Genomic DNA, 21,206 nt, shown 5'->3' on the forward strand with positions numbered 1-21,206 from the left:
AGTTATCACTTTGTCAACAAAGGATTTATGTTACACATTATCCTGCTCCACTTTAGCGCTGTAATCTCTTTGCATTTTGTTCTATCAGTCATGTGTAAGCAGAGGTAACAGTTGTTTTTCCAAGAGGCATCAGGTTTTGCAACACAAAAACCTTTACTTGCTGTTCAGACCCCTTATGGTGCTGTGTGAACCACAAGCACTCAAAGCCAGAATCCAGTACGAGCTGTGAGAGACTGAGAATTTAGCAGCTCATTTGTTTGCTGGGCTTCGTCCTTAAAGAGCTATTTGAGGGTACAGTAAGGAGAATATACAAAAACACTAGGTACAATTGCACTTTTATGCAGTAAAAGAGTAGGACTGTAAGAGAGGAGTTAGTGGAATGAGTAGCATGGGGTGAGCTCCTCCTCTCCATGTGAACCCCTCTTTTGCTGGCTGGAACATGCGAGGGTAATACATGTTAGAGGCATACTTCATTGCTATGTTATGTGCTATTCTATGCATCGTATTATTCTTCTAAACGACAGTGGCACATCTAGCATAAGATGGTATGGCTTAAGTGGACTCTACTGAGAGGACGGATGGGGCCAGCAGTGTCAGGTTGAGTTCAGGCTCAGGATTATTTGAGTCTGCAGAGATACTCACAGGTCGTCTGGGGGAGAACAACTTACTAACAATGTTATCACTCTAGGTTTGCCTGCCAGCTTAAAACAATTCTTTCAATTTTACTGGCTGCTGACAGCACTGACAGACAGACACGTAAAACATGACAAATAAAAACTGATCTAAAAATATCTTAGATTCAAATCTAACAACAGTGAATAACACTTCACTAGCAAGCATTTCCCCTCTCTTCTATAGAAATAGATTGTGGACTTAGAATATGCTCTTAGCAGAAACATCTCCATTTGTTTGATATGTGATTTTTTTGGTACAGTGCACAAAGGCTAATGTAATATATAGTACTGTTGTAGTAGCAGCGATATGCGCACACTTCTATGTGCATTTAAATGATCCTGTGTTTGTTAATTCGTCTACATGGTACACTGCTGACCCCATAATGAATAAAAGCCATCAAACCTCCGGAGATTGTAGCAGGGTCCCCACCCATTTTAAACTTCTAAATGCCACTGATTTACCAAGCTTTTATTTTGAAACGCTTGTTTAGTTGGATATCACAATCTAGAATTTGAGTGGGTCTTATGCTACCCAATTATGCAGCTGTGCAAAGGACAGAAATTACTGCTAACTTATGAAACACATTTTCTGTAGCATTTCTGTAACCTGTGTAGGAACCCTGAAAAGAGGAAGACATGCATAGAACATTAGTGTGACACACGATCGCAGAGGAAACAGCGTCATAACTACTAATTCAACAGGACATCAAGTCTGATTCTCTGCAACACCACACCACTGATACAAAGCCTTACCTTTCACTACAGGCTATACTCATGTTTACCCAAACCAAACCAAACAGTAAGGTGAAGAAAGGTTTTTCCATATTATTTCATTTCCCCCTTGTCCTACCAAAGAGCAGTGACCCAACAGATAAAGAACCGTGGGAATGTTAACACAATGCACAGACGCAACAACAAATGGACATTTGGACCAAAATGGTCAAATGAGTGATCCACACCTGGCTGCCGTGACGCTTAGCTTGATTTTCTGTGTCTACCTGCTTTCTCACTTTTAACTAGCAGCATTATCATAAACACAATACAGTGCTTCAAGGAAAAGTTCCTGGTGGTCATATAACCTCATTGATTCAATATATTTCTTGACAGCCACGACACTTTGCTGCAGGAATTGAAGTCTGCTTTATTGCACTTTCATTAGATTCACTTTAGGAGTCTTAAAATAAAGAACTGGGATGGTGTTTAGCTATGTGATTAATGGCATCATTCATCAGTTGTCTGCAGCCAACAGGCTGTCCAATGTTTACAGCTCTATGGCCAAGCGCTCCCTCTGCTGCAGCGTGGCACGCAGACAAAATAACAGGTGGGCCATGGATTGGGTGACAACAGAGGAGGAGCGATTCTTGAGAAACCCCACTAGGGAGCCCACCAGAATCACACGGCTATCCATGCGTGTCCAGAAATAGAGGCATTAATTTGCCAACTGTGATAAACAGAAATGCACAAGCTGTAGGAGTGTGCGGTTGGAAATTCCCTTCGATTGTGAAAGTCTCATAGCTTGCAGGCTTTGCGGCATAATCACGTCGGGTTAAAGATGGAGTCTTGTGTTGCGTTATGTTTCACATTTGTCTGCAGTTGTGAGAAACTCTCATCTCTTGACAAACATGTCTCCGTTTGAATTAACAGAAGTGACTACACCAATTTGCCACTTTCATTTGATAAACACGATACCCAGCTTGCCGAAGTGCTAACTGCACAGTCAGTGGAGATGCTTTGGGAGGTAAGGCCATGCCAAGACATAACTGGCTTTTGATGGGTGATGTCATTGTTTTAAATTCACATGCCCAAACCTTTTTATATCAGCTAATTAGGAAACAAAGTGACATAGTACATAGATAATGAATGGACTTCTCGCAGCAGCAGTGGTGTGAACACACATTGACCATTCTAGTGGAGTGTTCAGTACATAACCCCTGTGCCCTCCCTGTCCCTCCCACAGTGTTTCCCTTAGAGTTAGACAGATGGAGGCAGTGGACATACAGACAGATTCGATCACGGATCAAACAGGTCCGGCTGTCCTTGCAGGTCCAGCTGCCGGTTGAATAGCTCGATGTCTTTGTTGGCCTCGATGATGTACTCTTTGATAAACTCGTCCATGTCTACAGTAAGAGCAGTGTAAGGGAAACAGATGCTAGCAGACCTGCATAATGAATCACGACCACTGATTTCTTTGGGTCAAAAAGCTACGTTCCTATTTATATCTGTCAATTCTACTATGAAAACTTAAAAGCTATTATTTATCCAACACAGAGCTTGACTCTTATTACCTACACCAACACATCTACTATATTTACACAACTGTTTAAGGTTAAGTTACCAGGTAACCACTGTGAAAAGGATACTGGGATGGAAGTTCCTCTTTTCTCCAAAGATGTTGACGTATTGATAACCGTTGTAGAAGTAGCCTGGTAGTAGTGGGTCCAAGTGCCTGGCCATCTAAACAGAAACACATGATATCAAGTTCAGTCAAGTTTATTGACTGAAAAGGCCCACATCAATAACTGTCGCCGACCCAGCCCGAGCTCTCTAAGACAAGCATCAGACCACCAAGAGAACAGTGACAAATGTCTGGTGAGGCTTGTGTCTGACGTCAAAGGTTTGATACTCTTTTGGCTTGTGCAGTGGCATTTATTGACAGCAGACCTACAAGGTAGCCTGTGCAGTTTTCTAATAAACACAGTTATGTTTACCTTCACTGTCTATCACAAAACATATCCATCTATCCCCAGGGCCTAACAAATGTGACTGATGCACTTCATTCTGCACCTTTGCAAAACACATTTTGAAACAGCACTGTTTACCTCCATGATTACATAGTTAAAGAGGTTCTTCTTCTCAGCCTTGTGCTGGCACATTGCTACCCTTCTGACAGCCACCAAGCACGATACCATCAGTGCCAAAGTGCATATGCGCATTACTTGCACGCTAGTAATTCAATATAGGCACAAACAAAGCAGGTGCAAAACGTTGCTCCAAGTCGACAAAACTCCGGCTTCGATGCAGTTCTGTCAGCACCAAATTCCACCTCTGGTAAATATAAGAATGATCATATTCTAAACATAAATACACTCACATGTATGCTCTTGATTTCTTGTGGTGAAAGACTATTTTTTGTCTTCTTAGGCTTCTTCGTCTGCTTCTGTAAACACCAAACAGAAACAACAACCTTGTGGTAACACAACAGTTTATTTCCTTATACAGTATGTGACTTATGCTACCCATGATAATAGATCTATTCGTGAGTGTCAGGGTGCACTGCTATTAAAAACAGTGGGGCTATTTAAATGTGTACCTGCTTGGCGCACAGTCTGAGCCAGTCCTTCATTCCATCCTCAGTGAGGCCGACGCCATCAAAGACCAGGAAGGAGGACATGCTGGTCTCTTTGGGGCCCGGGGTCAGAGGGTCATTGCTCTGGTCTGGGACGATGATCAGGCTCCCACTCACCGTGTTGTACTTCACCTCCGTCAGTTGGTCGGAGTCTGGAAGTTCCAGAGATGAAGGAGCTCTCATTGAAGTCGCACATACAGTTCACACCTTGTGTAACACCTGCTAGAGCAGCTTCATATGGTAACAGCATGGTGTTGGTGGGGTGTTAATGTTTTAACATCCATACAACCTCTCTGTTCCCAAAATGGCTCACAGAACTCACGTGTGGTAAAAGATAAAACAAGTCAAATATGTCCTGACTCAATGTAAAATATGTATTGAATGTCAACAGTTGAATACGAAAATTAAAGTAACTAAATATAAAGTGACGTACATGATACTAACCTAAAGACAGTGACTGAGATACACACTTGACACTAAAGGAATGTGAGTATTAGGATAAGGATCATACAGTTCAGTCTCCACACTCGTTCCACACTACTCTATCTTCCCAGCTCTCTCCAAATATCGGCACACTCTCTGCACATCTCCTCACATCTCCTCACAGGCACCTGCACTCTCTCTTCATGCAACAACTACACAGGTCTTCAAATGAAAAAAGTGTGAGAAAACTATGTGGAGGAAACCAAAGCAGTGGACTATGAGCTGAATTCTAAACACCAGACACCCGAGCAACAACCGAGCAGTATTCCTACCGTCAGGAGCTTCTTGCCTGCCTTGATGGCAGCCTTTTCTCTAATAATTCCCAAAACTGGGAAATGCAAATGCAGGTCAAACATTTACCAAGGAAAGGAGTCACATTCGTTAAGTAATACTTAACAAAAGCAAGTTTCTGGAATTCAAATCTGATCTGAAATGTTCAAAAGTAAGCAAACATAGCCATGTACTTTATAAACCAAAAATTAAATGGAAAAATGTAATTCCTACCAGAAAATTTGACTTTCCCCCAAACATTGTACACATTTCCTTGGAAGGGGCTTGGCCTTAGGGATGACTTGAATGCTACAGAAAAATTATAAGAGTTTTTGCGGTTAGTATGGTGGAACAAATTTTAGGGTTTTAACAATTATTAATTAAAGTTAACAATGAAAAGCAAAGTCGGTGCCAAGATGCAATAAGAGCATTTCCTATAAATACAGATTATTTCACAGCAACTGCAGACAATTACTTTGAGACCTCAGTTGTCTCCATATTTGGAGGGAAAGACAGCTTATGTAATCATACTCAAATGCTGCCAGCTCGTATCTGGAGCCTCTGTCACGTGTAGGAGTAAAAAAAAAAAACAGGGGGGAGAAGTCCTTTCCATCTCACCTTTACAGCGGGTGACAAATAGAGGCCTCTCTAGGGGCCTGTTAAAATCCAAGCGTTGCTGAGTGAGGACCACAGACCCAGAACCAGAGAAGAAGCGCCCTTTGCACCTGAAACACAGAACACGTGCACGTTACACAAATAGTGAGAAAGTTAAGTCTAGAGCAAGCCAAATGTTTGAGCTACATTTTGTCTTTGGCTGGAAAGTTGTTTACACTACCAGCTGCCCACAGGAAAGAGGCCAGCGTTTGATTTGCTGGTAGCACTGTAGAAGTGTAGAAGTGTATGGTTTATCTGAAAAGATAGATACTGTTGTTGGTCTTCTTGGTCAAAGAGTTAAAGACGTGCAACAAGCATCTCAAACACGCCCACATGCACTCAAAATAAAGCTTGAAGATGAGTAAATCAAAAGGGTCAGACTCTGGCCAGATATCCAGTGTATGATCTGACAGGAGGATTTAGCAGAGGTTCATATTAGGCTGACCACTGTGGCATGAAGGCTGACTGGACCAGGTCCAAAGGGAAGGAGACCCCCTCTGTGTACATGGCAACTGCATGGCCAACAGCTTGTTACTGTGCTGCCAGGAGGCAGCTGGTGATAGAACACAAGATGCCCTGAGGGGCTTTACAGCAATCAGCAGTCAATACCCCCACCACTGCAGCCGAGTGGCAATTAAACCGCAGGGAGGGAGGCAAGGCAGGACTGAGGAACCCAGAGACAGGAATCAACGCCAATCTGTTGCTCATCCGCAAAAAGGTTGAGTGTGGACACAGGAGGACACACAGGGGTTACAACCAGTAAAGTGGAACATAGGATGAGGGTCTTACCATCCAGGGTAGAGGACATAACGTGCTCTCAGCATCTGTGGCTCATTGAAGCTGCTTTCAGAAAATATCAGATTCACATCTTCATTCCTAATTAATAAAAAAAAAAAAAAAAAAAAGAAGAAACAATGAATGCGTAACACTTAAACACACAAAATATGTATGAAGATATGCAAATATGACATGAAGAAACATCACTAAAGTGTCCTTTATCCATGATGTGACAAAAAAGAACTATTCTGTGCGTACAGGATGCATTGGGAAGTGTTCATGACATACTGTGCTTAACTGAACAGTGCTCTGACCCAACAGATTCTGACATAGACTAAAAAAGCAGAATAAAATGTAGCCTAGAGTGAATATTTTAGGCTGAGATAAAAGCAGTTAAATGACTGTTTGCGGCATTGATCACAATTCTGTGGGCGCCTACCTGGTGACAGCTCCTCTCTCTGCCAGTATGAAGGCTGCGGTGGGGTTGGCAGAGCGTACCAACTGCTGAACATGCTGCATGAGAGGGTGCTTCTGCTCTGCTGTCAGCCCGGTGAACACCACTGTACTCACAATACCTGACATAAAATGAGGCACAAAAAGGGAATATGAATTCCAGAGAAAACTGGCTCACTTTCCTGAAAATACAAAACCACAGCTGTGTAGCAACTGCAGAAATACCGTATTTTACACTTGGTTTGATTTAATGCTACTGTATTCTACCTGAAAGGTGAAATTGACATTGTGATCCCTTCTAAACAATTGGTAAGATACAAGAGGCATAATAAGTAATTCTACAACAGATTACTGTTTTGGTTGCCCCCCCACCCATTCCATCTCAGCTCCACCCATCCAGACTTCCTCCCCGCTGCCCAAATTGAGATTTTTCTGGTTCCAGTAACAAAGATGGCAAAGATGGTGGCAGAAAACCCAAGTCAAATCTTCAATATGTCACTTCAGAATACAAGATTGAATGTTAACTGTGTGTTAAACTAAAAGATCTAAAAACAAAACTAGCTGCAGTGCTCCCACAACAGTGATGGAGAATAAATGCACAATAAATAATTTTTTGACACCGTCACTGCAGGTTCTGTGTGGCAAACTAAACCCTGCAAATGTTAATGTACTTAGAGTGCATGATATTTCAATGTAGATGTGTGAGATGTGCGAACCTCCACAGAACACAATGACACCATATTTGTGTAATATGTTAATAAATTCATATTTTGCATTATTCAACAGTGAAAGGTGGAGGATGGCGCTGCTAGAGGGTGAATGGCACTGCAACACTTTGCACAAGTCAAAAAAGCTAACAACAAAGCATTGTCGTACGTATTACTCTGATTTGCTGCTGTGTTCCACTTTGAGAAAATTACTATTGTTTTAGTTGTTTGAGAAAAATCGAAAAGGCTGTGTTGAAGGGCCTTACACTCAATAATAATCAATATCAACGAATATCAGTCTTTTCTCAGTATTCCACGGCAGAAAACATCCAGGATGGACTTCTCTCATATTCCATGAATGTTTTCAGTCGCTGAGAAACTTGAGGGCAGACCGATGCAACAGACAGGACTTACCTTGGCTGCACTGCTCCAACAGCTTAGGGAACGCAAACCTAAAGAGACAGACAAGAAGCAGACGAGCTCAGGTAAAACATACAGTATGTATCATACAGTATACAGGACGTACAGGACAGTGTGAGGCATCACTGCAAGCCATCAGTCAAATGTGAGTTTAGTTGGACTGAGATGGCCACTGCTGCTTTGTGGATAGATTATGTTAAAAAAGGTTTTTGTACCTGAGTGACACACCTACTAGAATTGTGTTTTGATGTATTAAGTTAACGGCCCTCTTTATTTTAACCCATGTCTTGTTTCACAATATCATCACTAACAATAACTCTTTTTATGACTAATGGGTATTTGCCAAAGACGCGCAGCAATAAACAAGCTAATTCCATGTTATGGCCCCTGGCCGGCAATCTGGTTATCAATCATGAGGCTTTTTTCATAGGATGACATCATGACTATGACTGGCAACTGACCAATGTAAAAGCTTTCTGTAATCTTATTTAATCTTAACATAATTTATCCTGAGTTTTCAAATCGATCAGTGTTATACACCACTTTCTGAATAACCATTCTGAGCCAAGTCCCCCTCCATCCACCACAGACCCTCCCCTGAAGGTCTTAGGGAGCCTGCAGGCGGGGGGATCAGCAATTTGAAAGGCATTTATCTTTCCTGTCCTGATGTAATGAACTGTCTACATTTATCACAAAGAATGGATCATGACTGACTGATGAGCTTCACTGAGGAGGGTGTGTTGGTCGCACATGTAGACCTGGGGGATTAGAGTGCTATGCTGAGGGGGTTGACAGGCAGGTCAGGCCTAAGCTGAGCTAACCACACCCAATTAGCACCATAGTGGGGGTCCACAGACCTCCACACAATTTATGGCAACAGACACTAAGAAGGGGCTTGTTGAAGATGCCTCAAATGGAAAAGTCAGTGCTAACACATTGCTGACTAAACCGCTTATTACAATTTTTTTCCACTGCTGAGCCAAGTGGGGCTTGTCAGAGTTTGACAGCAGGGTCATCACAACATGTCTATGGCACAGGATCCAAACCATGCTAAATTAAAGCTCAGCTCACTAGACACTGTCTAAATAAATGTGCAAGTCTTCTTAAAATAACCTTTTCCTCCATATATGCTCCAGTGCTCATGAATGTTACAGTGCAGAATCATATTAATGTAATTTAGCTAGTTACCAGTATCAGCAGTAGTTTCACAATTATATTGTATAAATACTGACTTCAAGTGTATGAAAATGTTACGGGCCAACCCAGCTTTGGTGTGCAGTGGAAAACAGCCTATTACCGCGAGTGGTATGTCATATTGTGTGGAGCAGCTCAGTCAATCTACGGCAGTGAGAAGCTCTGTAAGCTACATCTAAAGCCTGTAACAAAAGGAGAGTGAGATTAAATGCAGGACTGATCCTCTCTGTAAGAGAGAATCAGCCTTGAGTTTTAATAGCTAAAAGTGTCATGTAACCTCGTCCTGGAAACCTCCTGTGCTTGAACAATTTATCAGCATCCATCATGTCTGTCATCTGGTCTGTCCATATGTTACTTGAAAACATTTGAATTTCTGGTTCTGTCACTGGTATTTTTTTTTTTTAGCTTATTTATCCTCTTCAACTTTGCAAAATAGGTCAACATATGGCTTAATACACAGCTGGCATTTGTCTCTTTCCAAGTAAAAGTGTTACAGTCACTAAGAGTCTGAAAAGAACACTTGTTTGTTGGGAAGCAGCTGCAGGATTTTGACATATATTGAAGAGCTGAGTTTGCTACATTCGGTGCAAATTGGTTGTTTTTGGATGAGAACAGGATATAAGTGCATTACTGATCTTTTATCAGACGGTTCACTGTCTTTATCTTACACTAAAGTTCAACATATGGATGTTGAATTGATTTGATTTTGAATTTAGCTCATCAAACAAAACAATTTTGTAACTTTTGACATGTTACTGTCATCTATCACACATCACATAGTCTCTGGTTTAAGAAAATGTTACTTTTCCTCTCTGGGAATCAAATCAGGAAGCAGGAATTGTCATTTCAGATAGAAATTGTGAGATTTTCTGAAATGGCTAATTAGCATCAGCAGTGGTTGGATGTAAGCAGCTTGTTTTGTCTGTTTCCTTTTAACAGCATCAGAGATGAGATGGAGTTGAGGAAGACATTTCACCTGTGCTCCATACAGGAGGTGAGAGGGTCCACGCACGCAGTTACAGCACCAATGGTGAAACAAGCTTGGACAACTGGGTCGGGGTGGAAAAGCACAGCTTGGACCACATCCAGAACATCTGTGTATCTGTGCAAGTAGGAAATGAAAAAAGTCATCACATACTGACAAAGAACGGTAAATTAATTCAGTCTTTTATTTTTCTAATGTCTTCAAAGACTCTGTTATTTTTATGTTTGAATACCAATAGCCCAGCAAATCATTAATACTCAAAAGATACAGACGCTGAGATCTGCTAATATTCAAGACATCAAATAATCAGATATTATTAGATTCACATTGTAGTATTTCTACAAAAGGAGTGCTTTTATTTCGCTCAGCTCTGCTCTACTAAATGAGTCCTGACTGCTCAGTTTCCAGTTGTATCAAGCTGATCAGCGGGTTTTCTTACCCAGGTGAGAGCACTAACAGACGGGGTTTGCCTCCTGGGCCTCTCTGGCTCTCCAGGAAGCTGGACAAATACTGCTGAAGGTGAGAGGCTGAGAAGCTGTCACAGCTGTCAGGACCAGGCTTGTATACCACCCACCTAAGGATGGAGTGATTAGCAAACTGTGGGATCTTTTGTGTTGGTCTTCTAACAACAATAATAATAATAATGATTTTTATACTAATAATATCATTATGAAACAGTACATATAAGATTAAAGATGATGACAGAGCAAAATATATAACAAAAGCAAAATGGAAACCAAAGACACTTTGTTGGATCAAATCTCTCTCACCTTCCATGTTCCTTGTTCAACTGGACCAGGAAGTCGCAGAGTCTCTTCTTATGGCTTCCCGGGAGTCCAGTGATGATGGTAACGACAACCTTTTCATATATTACAAAGCCCACGTCAGATCTGAACTATATCCGCTGAATTTAAAACCTGCACCTAATTCTATATGCTCACCTTGTCTCCTTGACTGCTGACAGGATTCCTGAGCTCTGCAGAGGGGAAGAGCACCCCCAGGTGGTCATATAGAATGGGCTCCTGACCAATACTACTCAAGGCAAAGTGCTGAAGAAACCTGGCATAGATCAGAATGCAGCACTTAGTGAGCAGAAATGAGGTCACAACTCATTGGCATGACAAGATTAAGAAAGTATTTTGGGACCGAGTATGTATTTGTAAGGTAATTAACAAATGAGTGCAACACATTTACAGCTACGTTTTTTAATGTATGCTACCAGCCACTTCTTCAATTCTCATTACTTGTATTTTCAGTGGACATTTTTATTTAAAAAAAAAAAAAAACAATATCGGTTTTTATGTCTGTGGGAAGAGACAACTTAAAAATGAGACTGGTCGTGCAAGATTGCGCAAAAGAGAGTGACTCATTTTTATAAGCCCTGTGCAGTATATTTGTGGTGCAAATGCTTAAAACATTTGGATGTCTAATTATACCAGGTGACAGATTTAGGGCAGATTTGGGAAGAGAAAAAAGCTGCCAAAAGGTGTAGAGTTATGTAGTTATATTTGTTTTAGCTATAATGGCTGCACAAAACATTTATGCGCATTATTTATTCTAGACCAGATGATGAGGCTACATTGACTTATATACTTTCTGTCCACGTGTGAATGGCCACCAATGATGAATACACTGGATCAAGGATCACAGGCTTAAATGTTATTTTGGGAGGAGGTACTCTTGATTAAGCAATACCTAGCATCAAGTTTTATTACTTGTTTGGTCCACTGAATTGAGTGTGTACTAACATGTCCTGCTCTGGCAGCTGGGAGTATGAAGTCTTCAGGCTGCCTCTGCGTTTGGCCACTGGTGGCTCTTGACTGTCGTGCAGCTTCTGCAGTCTGGTTTGCCTGAGAGAAAAAAGTCGGTGCAGTTTCTTTAGTCGTTATTTCATGAACAGAGTTAACTTAATTGCCGACCTTATATAGCATCTAAAAGACTGATTCATTTCTTAACAGAATCACAGACTATGTTAACACAGTCCATAGACCCTGCAGGGGAATCTAAGCTGAACCTAAGGTGTAAAGGAGATGAAGTTATCTTACATGTTTTTCTGGTTCCAGGTCAGGTGCTCTTGGTCCACCAACTGCAGAGTGAGTCTAGATTCAGAGTTTTGCCACACAGACAAAACCTGAAACCAAGAGAGAAACATAAGAAAAGATGTCAGTCGGCTGGCTCTAAAGCTTCAATATGTGACTCATTCTGTGTATTATCTGTTCATCCCTGCAAACACTAACTGCACAGCTTTTTCATTTTCAAAACAGATCTATTACACATGTTTTATTATCATGTTTTCTTCATTGCACATTTTCTTATTTTAGATAGTGGTCTTACCTTGGAATAGAAAGCCCTGTGGCTCTTAGACCTGGGCTGAAGAGCAAAGACCAAGCACTGGTCAGAGCTGTGGAGAGGGAATGGAAGGTGGGGGAGCAGGCTGCTCTCATACTCCACAAAAACAGACGCCACAGCACTGGAGTCCTGGTAAGAAGAGGACACACAAACCCCACAAATTATTACTAGAAATTCAACTGCATATTGAGTCATATTATATGTTTTACAGTGGTTTTATAGGGAGGCAAAAACTAACTGCTTTTTAAATAATTTACATACAAGGTAACAACAAAGCAGGTCTTGTGTAGAAACGTACATGTGATCTGATGAAAGATGGACTACTGCATGTCGTATCACATGGTACAACTGTAAATATTACCGGATCATAGAACTTGATGGTGCTGATGTGATCCTTGGACAGGGTGATGCTTCCATATTGAGAATGAAGAAACAGGAGTCCCTCAGAGAAGAATATGATTTTCCCTAAGATGAACATTTGAAGAAATAAAAATCAAAAATGATGTAGACTGAAAACTCTTCACCACATTAACAAGAATAAAAACATATCTTATACTGTAAACCATTAGCCATACTCTTATTTACATGGTGGTGTACAGTTGACTTTGGTAACTAGTTTCAGGTGAAGTTAATATTCCAAGAATTGATGATTATACTGCTGTTAAACTCAATTTAAGTCACTGTGTATGGATATACATATCAGAAACGTTAATATTAACGGAGAGTGTCACCTTCTTCAGGTGTGGAGAGCTGGCTGCTGGAGAACACATACGCAGCATCTGCTAGAGTCAAAGCAGTTCCCAAACAAGTGCCTTCCTCGGACTGTTAAAGACACATATACTGTCATGTTTACAGGTACAATACATACATGAACATGTATTCATACACTGCAGTGGATACATGAAGCTTCTGAACTTACCTTAGTAAGATGTTGGGCTTGCTCAGATTGCTTGACATCAGATTCCATCTAAAAACAATGTCACCATAAAACATTTACCAACAAACACACAATGTTGGAAAAAATGTCACTGTTTATTTATGTAATTAAGAAACTTTTTTCTGGATAGAGACTGAAATGTGTATTTTGGTTAAACTTTAACTGTACAAAAATCTAGACTAATCTAGACTAAGTATCTTGATTTTCAGCTCCACACATACCAGCCAGCAGGCGTAGCGAGGCACAGTTGTAGTAAGGATGGTGTAGCAGCTGTCTGAGGACACAGTGCCATCTGCAGGAGTGGAAATTTGTTCAAAATGAAGCATAAACAGCAAAGCCAAAGAATGACAAACACTGAAGATGAATCACAAATATGATCCTCGGGGCAGGAAATGGGCTATTTTTAGACTGTTGTTTTAAAACGACTTTTGCCTTTTTCTGCTAACAGTGAGCTGTAGTTTTCTCCTGCTTATTATGTAAATCAAATTTCCTTTGTGGAATCAATCAGCAATCCATTCTTATTAGACTTTATCGAATCAATATTGTACCTCTCTGCTGAATGTTGATGCTGGACTCCAAGAAGGATTCAGAGAAGACCACAGAGCCCAGATCCCCCCCCTCTCTCTGCAGGTCGGGGATGTCATGGACAACCATGGAAGCCTTAGAAAAAAAACAGTCCAGTTGGTCGGGACGAAAATGTAACACATAACTCATTTCATTGTTATTATTGTTAAAAAAATGTTTCTCTAACTTACTGTTTTTACTACATAACGGCTTTCTTCATCAGTCAGAGGAATGATCCTGAAAATAGCAAAGAGGTTCTTTATGTGTGAAATTACTTGTGTACAGAAAGGTTTTTACGAAAGCATCAATTTAGTTTGGATTTTTCAAGTAACATAATGAAAATGTCAAGCAGACGTATCAAACATTGCAAAAAAAGGACTTAAAACTGACCTTCCTTGCTTATTCACTGCTTGAATGCTGAATTCACATTTGGACCTGAGGCGATAAAAAAATAATTCAGCAGATTCCAACAATACATTTCATTTCAAGCTCGGCTGAAAGTCTCATTTAGTGGACAGTAGTGAAAAAAGTAAAATCAATCTGTACCTGAGAGAACTGCGGTACTGACTTAAATTCATTGAGTCCAAAGCCACTAAAAAGGTGTTCTCTGCTACATCCTTTGCCTAAAACAAAAAACATTTCCTGATGAGCAACTGTATGTGCTAAAGTCTATGTTGTAAGATGAAGTTAAAATGTTGTTTTTCTTACCTTGGTAGCGCTGGAGCTACAGGAGTAGCACTTGATTCCTGAAAGGACTGCTTGAACCGCAGCAGAATAAATCTGTGACAAAAGTCTGAAAGAAAAAAACAACAACCCCTGTGTCATTCAAACATTCTTTACATTTAACATTGGCCATTTTATCAATAGTGGGATGCAAAATTAAATCACTTACAAGACTTCTGTTTTCTTTTGTTCCGTGTTTTGATATCCTGTGGGTGAGACACAGCAAATGTAAGCAAATAATATACTGATGAACAAATATGGGTGTCTCATATTACACTTAACCCCAGACCAGCTAAGGACCCTGCATTTAACTCCGAGCAAAGCGGCATTTCACACTAGCATTTCTCAGTTTGGTGGGGTTAGTTATCGCTGGTTTTAAACAGCAGGGGTTAAGCAGCAGGGTTCCCCTTGAGCTGATCAATATTAAGCAAAGTCGTGCAGTAAAACCTCACCAAGGAATGGCGTGTGGGTGGTCCCAAAGAAATAGGTTCGAGAGCAGGCTAGAGGTCCTTTAGGAGCCACACACTGCAGAATCTAATGAACAAAAAAGGATACAAGTCACATAGTTACAAGAGATGAAGGTAATGAGGAGGAGTGTTTGTCAAAACCCTTCTCTGCACACCACTAAAACTGCTGGTTGTACCAAATTAAGTCACCAGGTGGTGCTGCAGGTCAGTTCTCCCCTTTGACTTGAGCAAAGTGATTTGTAAGACACATGACATAAATAAAGATTGATTGATTGATGAAGGAAAAATTACATCATTACATCATCTGACATGCTGGCACATCCTCTACTCTACTAACCTCTTTGACAACTATTAACAGGGATCCTATGGTAATGTAAGTAGTTTACAGTGTTAGCACCATCATGTTTTCAGACTGTTTTCTATTTCAGACTTCTCACCATGTGCCTGGCTGTAGAACCTTGAGGCCCTGTGTTGCGGACCTGATGACTCTCAGAGGGAAAGTTGAAAGAATACCCTTCCAAATCCTCCAGGGAGGAATGCTTCCCAAACAAAACAAAGGGCTGCTGACTTTTACTGAAATAAAGAAACATTTGATTAAGCAGTCATATTTTTCTGTTCCTAATTTCAGTATTTAGGCACTGTTGTATATAAAGGGTTACCTTTTATCTGTGATGTTGCTTGACATCAGTCCATGAGAGTAATAGGTACGGAATGCCTGTGGATTGATGAGAGTACACTTTATGAGGACACAAGTGCACTTTGCTGACTACTAAAACCAGATATTGAAGAGCAGCATTTGAAAATGCTCTTTGCATTAATTGTTAACTACTTTAAGTTAAAACAAATGCACAAACAGACACTGGCTTGATATCCTTCTAGTCACTACTGTCCACTCCACCTATGTTTGCATCCCCAGGTTCAATTTGCACAAAGAGGATGATGCTAAAATGAAAACTACTCATATATGAAGAATTTATGAGTTGTCTGTTTAAAAACATTATTTTGATCATACTGTACACATAATCCTTTCATGCACCTCTCTCACACTGCACTATGTTTTCAGTTGTTTTGAACCAAATAACAAAATTTATAGTGAGCTCTAACCTAAAAGAAGGAAAATGTAAAAAAAAAAAAAAGAAAATGTTTTATCTCATTTAAAGCAGTTTTATAAGCTTATCATTATTCATTTAGACAAAACTTTGCCTACCAATATAATTATAAAAATGTCTGACTATATCTCAATGTGATTCTGTTAAAAGGCAATATATTATGATCCAGAGATTTCTGTTAAACAAACATACCTCTCCTGCCTGTGCCTCAGATAGCTCCAGGATGGACAGATGACTCTCCAGATCCATGCTGGAGAAAAAACTGCTCCACTGCTTCTCAAAGTTAACCAAATCCTAAAATACAACAACCAACACCAAAGAGTACATATCTTACTACAAGCTCATGTTCACACTTTCACATCCTAAATGTGACTTTTCATCTGCCTAAAAATATTAATGTCACTTAATCTATCCTTCTACTGACGTATGTGTATGCTGAGCTTTAGATACTGTAACTTTTATGGACAAGGAAGAACAATAATTACTGTTGATTCAAAAATATCCATTCATATTTATTCACTCATATCGATCCTTCTTACTACAATAACTACAATTGATTCTGGACATAGGCCTTGTGGTTGAATGCAACAGAATTCGGTCAACGTTAGAACCGATTAAAAAAGAACATCATTGATACTGTACCTCTGTGAGGACGTTATCCAGGGACACTGGGTCAAGTCTGCTGTAAACCTGCCACAGCTTCTCACTCATGTCCATTAGCTGGAAAAGCAGGAATCAATAAAATAAACTGAAACATGTAGGATTACATATACAGTGTAATGCTCTTTTACACTGAATAGCTTTCACACATCAAGTTACAATATTTGTCTTATTTTTTTCTTATTGGTTTTACGTACCTTGTATTTCATCGTAAAGAAGCTTCCTCCACCGATGCCTTCCAGGGCAAATGCTTGAATTATGGGCCACTTTTCCACCATAAACATATCAAACCTCTGGATGTGTCCTAAAGGTAACAGTAGAGCAAGTATAATTGCCTGTTAGTGTAATTCTGCATTCTATTACAGTTTTTGGAGATGTAATGTTATGTAGTTAGCATGTGAACACTGTTCTCTGTGTCTTTAACACGTGTAGTGAATGAATGTGGTGATTAAAGTGGGATGATATGTACCCAGGGAGCTGTAAGGTACACCGATGCGACAGCAGTCCTGGACCATTGTGACAAAACTGGAGATTTTAAATTCCTCTGCTGCTTCCTCGTCTTCATACTGTGTGTGGAGGTGTGAAGATGACAGGGGTAAACAACTTGGAAAAGGACTCTCAGGACTAACAATCACAATTACAAGCACTCCTACAAAGGGTCAAATAGGTCTGGCAATCACTACTTGATTTATGAGTTTTCTAAGCAATGTGAAACAACTGACAGGCCAAGCCAACTGTGCACAAACCACAGGTACATATATATACATATATACAATAAATATACTGATTTCACTGTGCTGCCAGTCTAAACAATGTGTAACATATAAGCTGACTTGTCTAATAAGCAAGTAGCAACCTGCAACTGCAGTTAGGTGGACACTCAACATGCCTAAATACTCTTAATAAGGCTCCTACTAATCATCAGCATACAGGAACTGTAATTAAAAGGAGAGATAGGCCTGTAGGGGAGTAAGGGGGCTTTTTGACCTCTGCCTCTGTCATGCAGTAGAGATGCAGGTTCCTCCAGTGGGACACGTAGGGCAACAGGTAATTGTAGTTCATTGGGTTGCAGTACAGATGAACACACTCCGCCTTGATCAGCAGGATTACATCTGGAGAGCAGACAAGTAAAGAGTCAAACAGGGCACAACAAATGATTATACACAGATAATTAACACTTGAGAAACTCACCATCCAGCATTTCTTCAGGAAATTCCTCAAGGATGTGTTCTGGGTTCAGATGATTTCTTCCATACAGTCCGTAAAACAGGTATTTCGCCAGCTCAGTGCACCCCTCATTATACCTGCTGTCTATTCCTAAAATATGCAACAAATGATATGTGTTAGGTGTTTTGAAATGACCATATAGTGTTTGTTTTTTTTACACTTCTGTAAAATAGTTTCCTCTAGCCTTAACAATTGGCAGTGTGGTTAACTGGCCCAGATAAAGACATGGAAGGTTAAAGATAAAAACGTGTACAGCTTAACATACCAAGAGAGCACAGGATGCCATCAGGAGTGGCAGTGCCACCGTCACAGAGCAGAGACTGGACCTGACACAGGCGACAGCAACTGAAAAATAAAGAATAATAAAAAAAAAAAAGCATAGTCATGACTTTGCTGGTTCACTTCAGGTGATCGTGGCACTAAAAGTTAATTCTTAACCAAGCAGTCTGATTAATATAAAACCTCAACACAAGGTCCAATTTACTGGTCTTTAAGGAGAGTCTAATCACATCATGTTTTAATTTCCTTTTGTCAAACTTCAGGTGACGTCTGGAGTTAGACTGAACCCATTAAAAACTAAAAAATAAACCTCACAGTTATGAGAGAGTGCTGAGCTCATTATCTCGTGATGGCCACAGATTTCGACAACATGGTTTTTCTCATAACAAATATATCAAATATCACAATTATGACATTTTTTTCAGCGGATGAAATACTCAGGAATGAGATAATGAGGCACAGGTTGACTATGAACTGTCAGTCATGATTAGCGTTATAATTTTAATGGGTGTATGTTTCTCTTTGGTGATGCAGTAGTTAGTATTTTCCACACATCCAACACAATGCGTTTTCCATTAACGCTAAGCTGTTTGAGGGTTTGGACAATAAAAATAACAACGCTAACGTTACTTGGCTGATGGGGTATGGGTGTTGTGGCCCAGCTAAATTGCTTTTTAACCAGCTAACTGGCAGTGTGACCTGTAGCTGGTTAGCCACCGTGTATATTTATCATTAACGGTACCGTTAATGTTAGCTAACCATAACAGCGGCGCTAACGTTAGCCAGGTTAGCTTGACAGCTTCACTGAAGCGTTTCCTGTAAACACCGTTCGATATTAGCATTACCTGACGGCTGGGTTGATTCCAGAAAGTTTTCCGTTGACTCTCCGTATACCGGCCATTGTAGGTGTTGCCACAGTTCACACAATTTTCGTTTTAAACCGAACAGTATTTTATATTTTCAGGCCGAATAACTACATCTTCTCCATCACCCTGGAGAACGTCTACACAAGATAGCATAGCAACGGATGGGACCATTTCAAATTTAGTGTTTTCCAGAAAAGATATTATGATAATGTCAGGACATAGTGGCAATATATACCACTTATTTTTTTATAAATTCACTAATATTTCTCACACATATACCACCTTATTTTTCATTGGACGAATTAAGCGATTAACAAACAGGAAGTATCCGAATTTGCCAGACGGTTTCCCCCATTTTACGCAGTGGTACTGCCTTGTCTTGGGCCGCTCTGACAGCGGCAGGAAGCAGCGCGCAGCTGCAGAGAGAGATGGTGCAATCCCTCAGTAATCAGCTGCTGTCCGAGCTGGAGCTCCTCCATGAATTACAGCCATGTCAGACACTGTTATGATGCATCTTATCTTATGTATGTCCGCTACTTTACCATGAGTGTTAAGAAGATGATGAAAACAATGTAGGAGCTAATTCAACCAATATATATATATATTTTTATTATTGTTTTGTTCTTGATTAGTTTTAGATTTATTTTCCTTTTGGTCATCAGTGACCATGGGCACCAAATGGCCACCAAAATGCATACTCAGTTGCCGGTTTATTAGGTACACCTAAACTAATGCAGTCTAATCCTTCTTAACTACAATAAATTCTCCCTTTATGAAAGTTCAAATGTTCAGTTTTTGTTGTAGCTGTTTTAGAGAGGTGCAGATTCAGCTGTAAGGTCATTTGTGGTGATGTTGAACTGTATAGCATTATACAGACATGCTTCTGTCAGTCATCCTACCCTCATTGATATAACCAGGGTGGGCAAAATACTGGAAACATATGCCAGTATAACTAAGGCTGTTGCATTAGACTGCACTGGTTTAGCCAGTGGATATAAACTGGCAACTAAGTGTACTTGTTTTGGTTGCATATCTGCAGTGAGGCTGATTCAGCAATAATGGAAACAAAAAACAATCACAGGATGTATCTCAGACTGGCTCTATTGTGCAGATGCCAGCAACTTGATGAAGTTCTTAGGAAACTTAAGTAGGAAACTTAGCGATGCCAACTGATTAGTCAGTTTGCAAATTCCCAAAACGGTTCAGCTTAAAATTTTCACCTCAAAAATGACTTTTTAAACACTGGTATATTTATAATATACTCACATTGTGGGGACAGAAATATGTTTATTATGGGGAGCCACCTTTTGTATTTCAGGATTCAAGGCTGGTCCCTAAAAGGTTAACCAATTAAATTGGATGTGGTTTTGGTTTAGGTCAGAGTTAAGCTTGGTGTTAGGCCTGTTTAAACAACTTTATGTGAATGTGTGTGTTTAAGGTACGGCCTTATTTGTGAGTAAAGCAAAGCTTGTTAGAGCGGGAAGAGAGATCTTTCAATCAGGCGTGACGTGAAGCATGTGAAAGATGCACTGGACCAGTAGTTTGTTCATTCAGGTTGTGCTGTGGAATGCACTTCCTTGACAACAAGACAGTGGGCGACATGTTAAAAGGTTGAAATCAGGAAGCATCTTATGCTGTTTGCCCCCGTGATGCTTGTTTCAGAGCCAGAAAATCCAGTTTCAGGTTTTATCTTGAGCTGACAAGGATCTTGAAGCAGACCAGTGAGAGCACCTCCAAAAGACATGTCGCACAGTAAGTTATACTTTTCTAGAATTTGTGTTTTCCTTCCTATTCAGTGCTATGAATCACTTGTTAATTTCAGGTGCAATACAAAGGCAATGCAAATACAATGTAGAGATGTAATAGGGCTGCAGTCAGTTTATTACAAATTTTTTATAACAGTTATTATTTGGTGTGTGTGTTCAAAATGATAACAAGTCATTGCTGTGTTGTTTGGCAGACAGCATGATGAGCATGAGGCCGATGATGGTGGTCATATCCACGGTGGAGGGATGGTGCTCTTTAAAGTCTCTGCTGCAGGACAGCTCTGGAGATAAACACC

General features: G+C 40.2%; 1 protein-coding gene across 1 annotated transcript; it reads right to left on the bottom strand.

Moving 5' to 3' along the window:
• Nucleotides 1–2,597: 2,597 nt before the first annotated feature.
• Nucleotides 2,598–19,273, bottom strand: dnaaf9 (dynein axonemal assembly factor 9). Its single transcript, XM_070842084.1, has 37 exons — nucleotides 19,124–19,273; nucleotides 18,265–18,344; nucleotides 17,964–18,089; nucleotides 17,760–17,884; nucleotides 17,242–17,338; nucleotides 16,970–17,076; nucleotides 16,755–16,832; nucleotides 16,305–16,406; nucleotides 15,663–15,718; nucleotides 15,441–15,576; nucleotides 14,989–15,070; nucleotides 14,706–14,742; nucleotides 14,522–14,606; nucleotides 14,360–14,436; nucleotides 14,204–14,248; nucleotides 14,005–14,050; nucleotides 13,798–13,909; nucleotides 13,471–13,541; nucleotides 13,232–13,279; nucleotides 13,044–13,134; nucleotides 12,674–12,777; nucleotides 12,298–12,441; nucleotides 12,009–12,094; nucleotides 11,712–11,813; nucleotides 10,905–11,022; nucleotides 10,734–10,822; nucleotides 10,403–10,537; nucleotides 9,955–10,080; nucleotides 7,779–7,816; nucleotides 6,644–6,779; nucleotides 6,217–6,303; nucleotides 5,392–5,498; nucleotides 5,008–5,082; nucleotides 3,985–4,172; nucleotides 3,766–3,831; nucleotides 3,035–3,128; nucleotides 2,598–2,791 (listed from the first exon to the last, which is right to left on the bottom strand). The coding sequence occupies exons 1-37, from the start codon at nucleotides 19,177–19,179 to the stop codon at nucleotides 2,685–2,687; spliced, it is 3,459 nt and encodes a 1,152-aa protein (XP_070698185.1). The 5' UTR covers nucleotides 19,180–19,273; the 3' UTR covers nucleotides 2,598–2,684.
• Nucleotides 19,274–21,206: the final 1,933 nt, after the last annotated feature.

The sequence above is a fragment of the Pempheris klunzingeri genome, chromosome 13 (assembly GCF_042242105.1).
Source record: "Pempheris klunzingeri isolate RE-2024b chromosome 13, fPemKlu1.hap1, whole genome shotgun sequence".
In the NCBI taxonomy this organism is placed as follows: Eukaryota; Metazoa; Chordata; class Actinopteri; order Acropomatiformes; family Pempheridae; genus Pempheris; species Pempheris klunzingeri.

Coding starts and splice junctions, on each gene's coding strand:
- dnaaf9 (XM_070842084.1), bottom strand. CDS start 19,179: ATGGCCGGTATACGGAGAGTCAACGGAAAACTTTCTGGAATCAACCCA. Junction 14,607..14,705: donor CAAAAGAAAACAGAAGTCTT/GTAAGTGATTTA, acceptor TTTTTCTTTCAG/ACTTTTGTCACAGATTTATT. Junction 7,817..9,954: donor ACCTCCTGTATGGAGCACAG/GTGAAATGTCTT, acceptor CTGTCTCTTTAG/GTTTGCGTTCCCTAAGCTGT.